This window comes from Ascaphus truei, chromosome 12 (assembly GCF_040206685.1).
Source record: "Ascaphus truei isolate aAscTru1 chromosome 12, aAscTru1.hap1, whole genome shotgun sequence".
Taxonomy (NCBI): Eukaryota; Metazoa; Chordata; class Amphibia; order Anura; family Ascaphidae; genus Ascaphus; species Ascaphus truei.
In genome coordinates, this window is record NC_134494.1 from 34,531,695 (window position 1) to 34,544,562 (window position 12,868).

General features: G+C 45.4%; 1 protein-coding gene across 3 annotated transcripts in view; it reads left to right on the forward strand.

Moving 5' to 3' along the window:
- ANO3 (anoctamin 3) overlaps nucleotides 1-12,868 on the forward strand; it is a 183,733-nt gene that overhangs the window by 77,489 nt on the left and 93,376 nt on the right. For 2 of the 3 annotated variants that reach the window (XM_075567281.1, XM_075567282.1), the window contains exons 3-4: nucleotides 11,481-11,611; nucleotides 12,039-12,095. In XM_075567281.1, coding sequence (XP_075423396.1) covers nucleotides 11,481-11,611; nucleotides 12,039-12,095 — 188 coding nt within the window. The remainder of the gene's footprint in view (nucleotides 1-11,480; nucleotides 11,612-12,038; nucleotides 12,096-12,868) is intronic. The other variant, XM_075567283.1, reaches the window with a different exon arrangement.

The following is a 12,868-nucleotide window of genomic DNA, read 5'->3' on the forward strand; positions in this document are numbered from 1 at the left end:
GTGTGAGAGCTGTGAGTGAGTGCTTCACTGCCTGCGTGTGAGAGCAGTGAGTGAGTGCTTCACTGCCTGCGTGTGAGAGATGTGGGTAAACACTTCACTGCCTGCGTGTGAGAGATGTGGGTGAACACTTCACTGCCTGTGTTTGAGACCTGTGAGTGAGCGCTTTACTGCCTGGATGTGAGAGCTGTGAGTGAGCACTTCACTGCCTGCATGTGAGAACTGTGAGTGAGCACTTCACTGCCTATGTGTGAGAGCTGTGAGTGAGCACTTCACAGCCTGCGTGTGAGAGCTGTGAGTGAGCGCTTCACTGCCTGTGTTTGAGAGCTATGAGTGAGCACTTCACTACCTGTTTGTGAGACCTGTGAGTGAGCGCTTCACTGCCTGCATGTGAGAGCTGTGAGTGAGCGCTTCACTGCCTCTGTGTGAGAGATGTGAGTGAGCGCTTCCCTGCCTGTGTGTGAGAGCAGTGAGTGAGTGCTTCCCTGCCTGTGTGTGAGAGCTGTGGGTGAACACTTCACTGCCTGTGTTTGAGACCTGTGAGTGAGCACTTTACTGCCTGCATGTGAAAGCTGTGAGTGAGCACTTCACTGCCTGCGTGTGAGAGCAGTGAGTGAGTGCTTCACTGCCTGCGTGTGAGAGCAGTGGTTGAGCACTTCACTGCCTGTGTTTGAGACCTGTGAGGGAGCGCTTTACTGCCTGCTTGTGAGAGCTGTGAGTGAGCACTTCACTGCTTGCATGTGAGAGCTGAGTGAGCACTTCACTGCCTGTGTGTGAGACCTGTGAGTGAGAGCTTCACTGCCTGCGTGTGAGAGCTGTGGGTGAGCACTTCACTGCCTGTGTTTGAGACCTGTGAGGGAGCGCTTAACTGCCTGCATGTGAGAGCTGTGAGTGAGCACTTCACTGCCTGCGTGTGAGAGCTGAGTGAGCACTTCACTGCCTGTGTGTGAGACCTGTGAGTGAGCGCTTCACTGCGTGCGTGTGAGAGCTGTGAGTGAGCACTTCACTGCCTGTTTTGGAGACCTGTGAGTGAGCGCTTTACTGCCTGCATGTGAGAGCTGTGAGTGAGCACTTCACTGTCTGCGTGTGAGAGCTGAGTGAGCACTTCACTGCCTGTGTGTGAGACCTGTGAGTGAGCGCTTCACTGCCTGCATGTGAGAGCTGTGAGTGAGCGCTTCACTGCCTCTGTGTGAGAGCAGTGAGTGAGTGCTTCACTGCTTGCGTGTGAGAGCTGTGGGTGAGCACTTCACTGCCTGTGTTTGAGACTTGTGAGTGAGCGCTTTACTGCCTGCATGTGAGAGCTGTGAGTGAGCAATTCATTGCCTGCGTGTGAGAGCTGTGAGTGAGCGCTTCACTGCCTGCGTGTGAGAGCTGTGAGTGAGCGCTTCACTGCCTGCGTGTGAGAGCTGTGAGTGAGCGCTTCACTGCCTGCCCCTTACTGGCTGATGCTCAGAACCTGCTGCTAATTACAGCAGCTTGAGAATGTAACGATAAGCATTTTATAGGAATGTTATCACTATTTTTATGTAAATATTAGTACATATGCAAATGCATTTATTTTTAAAGTGTTTATTTGTAAACTGTTCTTTATAGCAAATTCATTGCATGTGTCATGGAGTCTTTATTGGAGGTTTTATTATTATTATTATTATTGTTATTATTACTATTATTGTTGTTGTTATTGTTATTATTATTATTACTATTATTATTATTATTATTATTATTATTATTACTATTATTATATAGTTATTGAAGGTGCTCACTTGCTATAATCTCCCGTATGTCACATTGACAAAGGAATTAAAAAGTAATGTACCCACTTTCATGTATCCGGAGAGTCAGAATTACTGTCCTTGCTGTTCAGGAATTCCCAGTTTCCACACAATAAACATTATCGGATTGTGTTAAAATAAGACAAAGTTGTACCTTACAAAATGTCAGTCTGACGTATTGTTGCAGTACAACAGATCGCTGACATCTCAATCAAATTATTTCTTGAACCCTTTGCCTAATTGTATTTAATAGCAGTTTGTTTCAAAAACAAAAGCCATACAAGTGACTCGATGCGCATGTCCTGCTCCACAAGCTAAATGGAAACCATGATAAGGCAGCTGTGCGATCTTATCTTGTTAATGTGGGTGAGTACATGGCACTTCAAGAGACTTCCTATCATTTCCTCCTGCAAGTAATGTAGATGTACCTGACACAAAACATCACAAGATAAGGGCCTCATCTATACCAGTGGTTCCCAAACTTTTTCGGTTCAAGGCTCCCCAAGGCAATCAGAATTTTTTCAAGGCTCCCCAAGGCAATCAGAATTTTTTCAAGGCTCCCCAAGGCGATCAGGATTTTTACGCGGCGCCCAAAGTAAAAACAAAGGTGTATATACATACCTAACAGTTGCAGTGCGCAGTTGGTGTCTCTCTCAGACACTCTCACACACTCTCACTCTCTCTGACCTCACTCTCTCTCTCTCAGACCTCACTCTCTCTCTCTCAGACCTCACTCTCTCTCTCTCAGACCTCTCTCTCTCTCTCTCTCAGACCTCACTCTCTCTCTCAGACCTCACTCTCTCTCTCTCTCAGACCTCACTCTCTCTCTCAGACCTCACTCTCTCTCTCTGACCTCACTCTCTCTCTCTGACCTCACTCTCTCTCTCTCTCTGACCTCACTCTCTCTCTCTCTCAGACCTCACTCTCTCTCTCTGACCTCACTCTCTCTCTCTGACCTCACTCTCTCTCTCTCTCTGACCTCACTCTCTCTCTCTCTCAGACCTCACTCTCTCTCTCTCTCTCTCTCTCTCAGACCTCACTCTCTCTCTCTCTCTCTCTCTCTCTCTCTCTCTCTCAGACCTCACTCTCTCTCTCTCAGACCTCACTCTCTTTCATACCTCTCTCTCTCAGACCTCTCTCTCTCTCAGACCTCACTCTCTCTCATACCTCTCTCTCTCTCTCTCTCTCTCTCTCTCTCTCAGACCTCACTCTCTCTCAGACCTCACTCTCTCTCAGACCTCTCTCTTTCAGACCTCACTCTCTCTCTCTCTCTCTCTCAGACCTCACTTTCTGACCTCACTCTCTCTATCTCTCAGACCTCACACTTTCTCTCAAACCTCTCTCTCTCTTAGACCTCTCTCGGACCTCACTCTCTCTCAGACCTCACTCTCTCTCAGACCTCACTCTCTCTCTCAGACCTCTCTCTCAGACCTCTCTCTCTCTCTCTCAGACCTCTCTCTCAGACCTCACTCTCTCTCAGACCTCACTCTCTCTCTCTCTCAGACCTCTTTCATACCTCTCTCTCTCTCTCAGACCTCACTCTCTCTCAGACCTCTCTCTCTCTCTCTCAGACCTCACTCTCTCTCAGACCTCACTCTCTCTCAGACCTCTCTCTCTCTCAGACCTCTCTCTCTCAGACCTCACTCTCTCTCTCTCTCTCTCTCTCAGACCTCACTCTCTGACCTCACTCTCTCTATCTCTCAGACCTCACACTCTCTCTCAGACCTCTCTCTCTCTCAGACCTCTCTCTCTCTCTCTCAGACCTCTCTCAGACCTCACTCTCTCTCAGACCTCACTCTCTCTCAGACCTCACTCTCTCTCAGACCTCACTCTCTCTCAGACCTCTCTCTCTCAGACCTCTCTCTCTCTCAGACCTCTCTCTCTCTCTCTCAGACCTCTCTCTCAGACCTCACTCTCTCTCAGACCTCACTCTCTCTCAGACCTCACTCTCTCAGATCTCACTTTCTCAGACCTCACTCTCTCAGATATACACACACTCACACACACACACACACACACACAAATAAATACACACACACAGTAATAAATACACACACACACACACACACAAATAAATACACACACACAAATAAATACACACACACAAATAAATACACACACACACACACACAAATAAATACACACACACACAAATAAATACACACACACACATAAATAAATACACACACACACACACACACAAATAAATACACACACACACACACACACACACAAATAAATAAATACACACACACACACACAAATAAATACACACACACACAAATAAATACACACACACACAAATAAATACACACACATACACACACACACACAAATAAATACACACACACACACACAAATAAATACACACATACACACACACACACAAATAAATACACACATACACACACACACACACACACACACAAATAAATACACACACACACAAATAAATACACACACACACACACAAATAAATACACACACAAATAAATAAATACACACACAAATAAATAAATACACACACAAATAAATACACACACACACACAGATGCAGATACACACACACACAGATACACACATTGGAGAGCAGTGGAGAGCAGAGGCAGCGACGGATGTGAGTGACTGGGGTGGGGGGGGAGGAAAGGCATGCGATCCGTGCAGGCAGCTCCCTGCATACAGTCACTGGACAGGCAAATGTACATCTCTCTTTCCCTCCCCTCCCCCCCCCCCACCTTCTCCTATCACCCCCCTACCTTCTCCTATCACCCGGGGCAGAAGGGGACGGGACACCGCGCAGACAGAGGAACCAGGAGCAGGAAGGCAGACACACACACTCACCGTGTGCTCTGCACAAAGCGGAAGCCCCGCCCCCGGCTTCCTCTGACCTGCAGCCAATCCCCTGTGGCCCGGCCGGCATGAAGCAGTGATGGTGGGGAGGGATAATCGGAGGGATAATCGGAGTGATGGTGGGGAGGCTAATCGCGGCGCCCCTCTAGGCAAGCCATAGCGCACCAGGGCGCCGCGGAGCACAGATTGGGAAACACTGATCTATACAGTATATGCATACAGAGAAGAGAAAATAAATCTTACTTAAAGGGCGCACCTGGATGGGCAAAAAGTATACAAATGATTTATTATCAAAATCACATATCCCAGTGCAGCGCAAAACATAAAACCATCTAAAAGTAGCAGTAATGGGGAAGGGCGAGAAGCCACAGTATAATATATCAGAGAGCAAAATGATATCGGGGGAGAGTAAAGAAGATTCTCGAGGGGAGAGACTACAGGATCTGCTCGTGAGACATAGTACATACTGTACTGTAGTTACATAGTTACATAGTAGTTATATAGTAGTTACATAGTAATGTTACATAGTTACATAGTAGATGAGGTTGAAAAAAAGACGTGCGTCCATCAAGTTCAACCCATGCTAAATTTAGACGACAGATACTTTATCCTATATCCGTACTTACAGTATATTGATCCAGAGGAAGGCAAACAGAAAACCCCAGTGTCATAGCATCCAATGATATCTCATAAGGGGACAAATAAATTCCTTCCTGACTCCAAGAATTGGCAATCAGATTACTCCCTGGATCAACATCCTTCCCATGTTTAGTTATTAGATATATCCCTGTATACCTTTCCTTTCTAAAAAGATGTCCAACCTTTTTTTGAACAAATCTATTGTATCTGCCATCACAGTCTCCATCTATATATATAAGTCTCAAATAATGTTTGTGTGTGTATGTCTGCTGGACAGCTCATTGGCCTGCGGGCCAGGCAGGGAGAAGAGACACACATGCACACACTCCGCACACTGTGACCATGTGCGCCTCTGACCAACACCACACACACACACACACACACACACACACCCTTACCCCCTCCCCCCTCCCGGTGGCCGTCACTCTCCCCAGTCAGCCGGACCGCAGCTCACCTTCCCCCCTCCCAGTGGCGCTCACTCCCCCATCACCCGGACAGGCCCCGCACCTTCCCCCCTCCCGGTGGCCATCACTCTCCCCCCTCAGCCGGACAGGCCCCGCACCTTCCCCCCTCCTGGTGGTCGTCACTCTCCCCCCTCAGCCGGACAAGCCCCGCACCTTCCCTGCTGCATGTTTCCCGGTGGCTCGCGCTCACAGGTGTGCAGAGAGGGGGCGCGTGCGCAGTGCTCCCCGGACGGGAGGAGGGAGAGCAGAGAAGGGCTAGGCGTGCGACAATTGGAGGAGCGCGGGAGAGAGGAGCGGTGCTGTGAGTCCTGTAACACGGGAGGGGGCTTTGTGTGTGTGTGTGTGTGGGGAGGGGGAGACAGTGTGTGTGGGACACAGTGTGTGTGGGGGGAGGGGGGACTGTGTGTGTGTGGGGGGGGAGGGGGGACAGTGTGTGTGGAACACAGTGTGTGTGGGGGGAGGGGGACAGTGTGTGTGGGACACAGTGTGTGGGACAAAGTGTGTGTGTGGGGGAGGGGGGACAGTTTGTGTGTGTGTGGGGAACAGTGTGTGTGTGTGTGTGGGGGGGCAGTGTGGGGGGGGGGGGCAGTGTGTGGGGGGGCAGTGTGTGGGGGGGCAGTGTGTGTGGGGGGGGCAGTGTGTGTGTGTGGGGGGGACACAGTGTGTGTGGGGGACCGTGTGTGTGTGTGTGTGTGTGTGTGTGTGTGTGTGTGTGTGTGTGTGTGTGTGTGTGTGTGTGTGTGTGTGTGTGTGTGTGTGTGTGTGTGTGTGTGTGTGTGGAGAGCACTGTAGGGGGGGGAAAGGAGCTGCGCAGGGGAGGGGGAACACAAACAGAGAGGGGGGAGCGGAGAAACAGACAGGGGGGAGTGGAGAGAGAGGGGGGAGTGGGAAATTGTACTCCCGGGCAACGCCGGGTTTCTCAGCTAGTGGGTAATGAATCCCACACTGTAACTGCCCTTTCCTTTGTTGCTGGTGAAATCTCCTTTCCTCCAACCTTATGGGATGACCAAGAGTCCTTTGTACTGCCCTTGGGATAAATAGTTGGGACAAAATACAAGAGAAAACACACTTACTTGGGGTCTGGGCTGCAAAAAAAGCTGTTCCTAGGTGAAATAGTCCATAAAACAAAATCTTTAGGTTGACCGGGACTTGTCCCGAAATGTCCTGGAACTCAAATCGGCATGAAGTTCCTGACACCACCGCTGTATCTGCTTTAGAGATGCCAAAATCCCTTGACCGGGAGATAGTACCAAACGTCCTGGTACTCTTTTCGGCTTGCAATCCCAGCCGCGACCGCTACGTTCTCTTTTCAGAACTTGGCCCTGAAAAGTGGGACTTAGAAAATGTCTTGCCTTGAAATCTCTGAAGCCGGCTATCGTCTATTTCTCTTTGAGCATCTTTTGGTGATTTTGATTTTGCCGATGCTGTCTTGGCGCTTAGAATCTCTCGTCCGGATTGGCTGCAGAGTTTCTTGTTAGTGTTTTGGAGTTCATTCACAAAATACTACAGCCAATCCCAGCGTGGGAACTTTCCCACCAGCCAATCAGATGGCTGCCAGTCTTCTGAAGCCGGGCAAGCGGATCTTCTGAAGGAAACAAGGGTATGCGCGAGTTTGCCACCTTGGCCACTTGCTATGCAGAAGCCACCTGCGGGGCTAGGTGCCTCCAGGTCTGGGAAGGCGAATGCTTGCATTGATCCCAGGACGTGGGTACTTCACCTAGCCATCCTGCCCAAATGTTCTTCACTCCTCTGGCAGCATCTGTGGCTTTCAAGTCCGGACCTCGAGTAGACACAGTGGCACCACAGTTTGGTAGCCCCCTGGCTCACTCAGAATACCAGTTTTGAAAGTCCCATCTTATTTTACAGTGCACACGCATAATACATGTTAAACATACCCGTTTAATAAAATATACTTTACACTTTTATTCTTTCTAATTCATCTGTTTATGAGAGATAGAATTAGACTCTTTACTTGTATTCCCACTAGCCATATCCCTCACACACTGCAAACCTGACTTAGACTTTTAACATCACCACAGCCTTCTGTGCTAATAAAACTTTATGTAAAAATATATATTTTTTCCCATATTTTTCTAAGTCCCAAAGTAAAATGAAAAAATGCTTAGGTTCATTCTCAGGGTTGTATCTCATTCTCTTCTTGAAACCCGAACTTATAAAACCCTTGCAACCTTATATATGTTTGGGGTACCCCCAGAACCCCTATTCCAGGTTCTGGGTGATCAGGGCATTAACTGGGCATCCCCCTTATACTAGGGGCCCCTTTACTGTTTCAGGGATACTATACCCTATGCCCCATTTACCTTTCTGGTTTGTGCTGAAGCAGGGAGTCCTATAGATGAGTCGCACAAGCGTTTCATGGGGAGATTTTGCAGGAGCAATGTGTCTCAATGTATCCAAGAATCCAACCTGATTCCCGGGTACATTTTTGGGGTATCCAGCAGCTCTGGAACCTGGCTACCTAGACACATTCTGATAAAACTTTCTCCATAAAACCCCCTTGAAACTCATAGCCCAGCAATCTCTGCTTGTTGGCACACCTGGAAAGGTAAAACACAGACAATTCTTTATTGTCGCACAATTACATACATTTGAATGTACAACAAACAGGTTCAAGGGTTGATACTCTAAAACCCAAAATATGGATTAGAGGTAACCAGCCAGGCATAATACCTTTATTGATGGCCTGGTTACACCCTCACCACCACAGCACTGACTGAGTTAATTCAATTACCCCTTTAACCTGCTTGCCAATAGAATATTTTTATAAAGTTTACAGCATATCTGCAGTCAACCAGAGAAGATGTGATGTTGACAACTTGATCGAAAAGTGCATTCCCCAGCAGGGATTTGACACTTTGGCATGACTGCAAGAAAACAGCTTAGTTGGGAACAAGTTCACAACACCTTGCAGGTGATGGAAAAATTCTTATTGCCCTCCAAGCTATGTAACTTTCCATGTGCCAACACTCACTAAAATACCAGCTAAAACTGTTAGGAATTAATCTCTGCTCCGCTGAAAAGGTTGGCAAAGCATTGTTCCACGTTCAGTTGCCAGCCTCTCATTCTTATTGTCAGCATCACTCCAGCAGCGGGGGACATGACCCAATTACAGATGTAATATTTTAGGAATACTTTTTTTTTTTTTTTTTGTAAAAGTTGTATTTCTCCCGGGGAAAAAAAGATTGTTTTCCAGAAAGCGCAACCTTTCCATAGATCAACATAAATGTTATTCAGAGGTACAATTTAAATATGAGGTCAGGTAAAAATGATGTACTGTATACGATTCAGAAAACTTGCTGATTGCTCCAGTTGGACCATTATGTGACCCCTCTACTTTTAGCTCTCAGAGTTACGACTGTAGCGGAGGCGGGGGCCTGAGTCCCTGTCAATAGCTTACTGGGCCACACGTGGCTTCCGGTGAAACGGCAGGAAGAATACAGACACAGAATGGGTGATACAACTACTTTACTTATAAATAACTCTGGTACCGCATGACCAGCCAAGGATCACTACACACAGTATACAGGTTAATACACAATCCCCAATAACGCTGTGCTGGTGTGAGTCAGTTGTGTACTGTAGTAGCCACCCAATCCTGGGTATGTTGGTCTGTGATGGTGCCAGCACACCATGGGACCTCATTGTGTACTGACTCTTTTGCAGGCCTATTCTTGATAACGGGTGCTTTGGTACTGTTGTGATTTTGTAGATGTTGATGGTCCCCTCCGGCGACGCTTGATCTCTCGTCCACGTCTCGAACTGTAGCTCTCTGCCCCGGGTTGCCACGTGCACTCTCTCGGCAGACCGCGACCAAACCTGATAGTACTCAGGTCCATGCAGATCTGATTCAACGTGGCCGCCCTCCCCTTTCTTAAAGGCTCCTCTCTCTTATCGTCCCTCTTCTTCAATAGCTGTTACTATTGGCTGCTCTCATGGCAATCACACAGTGAGTAGTGCGAGTGTGTGAGCTCATCACACAGGAGCAATTTGACTGTGTGTGAGCTCATCACACAGGTGGCAGTGTGAGTGTGTGTGTGAGCTCATCACACAGGGGGCAGTGTGAGTGTGTGTGTGAGCTCATCACACAGGGGGCAGTGTGAGTGTGTGTGTGAGCTCATCACACAGGGGGCAGCGTGAGTGTGTGTGTGAGCTCATCACACAGGGGGCAGTATGAATGGGGTTACACAGGGGGTAACACTTAAAGTAGCATAACCTGCAACAAACCTACAGGACCAATACAGTTAAAGACAGGGGTGCCCAATGCTACATCTAATTGACATAACATATATGGTAATAAGTATAACATTTAAATACTTCAATAATAATAATAATTACTTGGTTATTTAGTTAAACCCTTTGGCCAAAGCGTCATAAACCTGCATACCAACGTCAAGGTATAACCAAATTAATGCAGGTCCTACACTACACTGTGAACCCTTCCTTTACCTCTGTATAAGGACCAATATACTGTACAGTAGTTACTAGAATATGGCACTACTAGATGAATATATAACATTGAAAAAATGTTCTCCAGTATTAGTTTTTTATGTTTTGTTTTCATGTTGTAAACAGCCTCTAACAGGGGGCCTTATTCCAGAAATGTGAGTAGCATACCGTATATTGAGCAGAATGCAAAATCTCCTGAATTAACCCCACTTACAGATGTTCTTTACCATGTTTTTGTCGATATTCTGTTGCTCTGAAGACCATGATTAGAAATCCTAGGCCTTTCCACACTGTACTTATAACTTCACTAAACAGAACAGACAGTCCCCTATTTAATACACATTCAATAATAAATAAGGCGTCTTCCCTATGCTGGAGACACATTTAATGACATGCATATGAATGGAGCTGAAATGTTCCTCATCATGTGGAAGGTGTTCATTATTTTAAAATTGGTTTGTTGTCTCAAGACAAAAATCGGTTCTTATTCCAGGACACTCAGGACTGAGGTTAGTATCCATAGTAATTAAATAGGTGTTAAGGAACTATTTCGTGTATGATTAGACACTTGGGACTATGAGGCAGACGGTATTTTTCCTTTGTGTAGTGCTTTGTCAGGTTCCACCAGCTGTTGTGCTTTGTGCTCGGGCTTTGCCCCAAAGTCTGTCCTGTGATTAGGGTGTTATTGCAATGTCTCCCCCTGGGTAACGGTTCTTACCTACGAGTGTTTCATGTAAAGTGGGAAGTGAGTATACTTCAAACAATACACAGGTAAGGGTCTAATCAGGAAATACCCTACACCTTCAAAGATAGCCCTGTTTCTTGGTCTATCTCCGTTATCTGATTAATCAGAAATTGCATTTATTGGCAATTACAGTAATAATACAACTAAATGAAAATTATCGAGCACAGAGATGTACTTTAAATGTTGTTAAAATTCTGTATCTGTCATTAGAACAGCAAAAACAACAATGAAATAATGTAATTAATTGTAGCATCTAACTTTTATAACTACTGTATAATTCAAATGGACTTATTCCAGTGTTACTGTGCTGTAATCCAGTGTATAAATAAGGACTTCTAACATGAAAAGCTTACAATTATTCTAACGATCTAAATAGCAGATATGTTCATTACTATTTTGAGGGGTAATGGAAGTAATGGGATAAAGTGACAGACAAAGGATTTTAAGAGAAACCTACTTGAGTGGCATTGTGATATATGGAGAATAGTGTTATTAAACTAGTATGGTTATTAATACTTGCTGTAACATGAATTGTTCTCTGTTTAGATTCAGCAAGAGATACGTACACAGATGAGTCAGAGCATGGAACCTACGACTGCCGCACAGACCAATCTCTGCTCATTCAGCACAAACTCAGCACACAAAAACAAGCCTCTCGGAAATCTCAAAAGCTAATCGTGAGTGTCTGTTTTGAATCAATATTTGTGTGCAAGTATTAAGTTCCTGTACACACAGCTCTGAGCAGACAACAACTCCATCGGTTTTCTCTGCCTGCATGTCAATAGAGTAAGAAAAGGTTTGGGGCACTAATTTAATATTATGTACAGCACTTAAACACTCTTAAGTTTTGGACAAAATGTTTCCTTGACATCGTGTTTCTAATGCCCGTTATAGATCAGCTATTCGGAAATCTTTCCTCAGTGTCTTGGGTTTGACTTTTCATATCTAAGTGCATTCATGTTTGTTTGCAAATGCATTAGTTATTCGGAAACCTAGCCGGACTATTGGTCACTGGGGATAGGTTTGAGAGCCCTGTTATAGATCATAGATATAAGGGTCCATTGTAAAACATTTTGATGAACTAATGTGCTCAATGTTTCCCAGTGTAAAGAAGACTCCCTGGGCAGAGAGAGACCCATCTTTCCTGCAAATACAGTACAGGTATGACTGCTGATATTTACCATAGCTCCTTAAATGGGTAGCATACCGAATGCCCCCAAAGGTTAGATGTTCACAGGAGTCTAACATGTAATACCTGATGTGTTTGTAGTTATGTTTTGTTTTATATATACAGTATTTACTGTATATTCACCAACAATTATCTGTATCCTAATGCAGTACAGTACATTTAATATGTTGAAGTCATATTCAATTCACAGAATATCTCAAAAGTTAAGGATAGAGTAACTGAACTTTCCCCTCTGTGTCTGAATACATTTCAACAGTATTCTGTAGAGGCCCTACGTGTACGAAACAGCAAATAAATAACATAACCTTCTACACGTAAAATGAACAAATATGTCTGAAGCACTTCTTCCCATGACCTGTTATTTGTATTATTTGTTATTTATATAATTGTCACGTGTATTACTGCTGTGAAGCGCTATGTACATTAATGGCGCTATATAAATAAAGACATACATACATACAAATACACTTTGGTACTGTAGCTTTAACTAGAGAACCAATCTGGCACTAAATGGGTTAAACACAGAGGTACAAAAGAAGCAACACAAATTATATATTAATGAATAGTAAGGTGATAATAAATCTATAACATGACAGAATGAACTCCAGTGCATTCTGCCGTCATGCGTATCATAATAGCTGATAGTTTCGACGTCCATTAAAAAAGTATGCCGGATAAATAGATGCATCTCAGGGGATTTAGAGAACTCTCCGGGAATCCCTTTGCAGTCAGTTGGCCAAAGCTA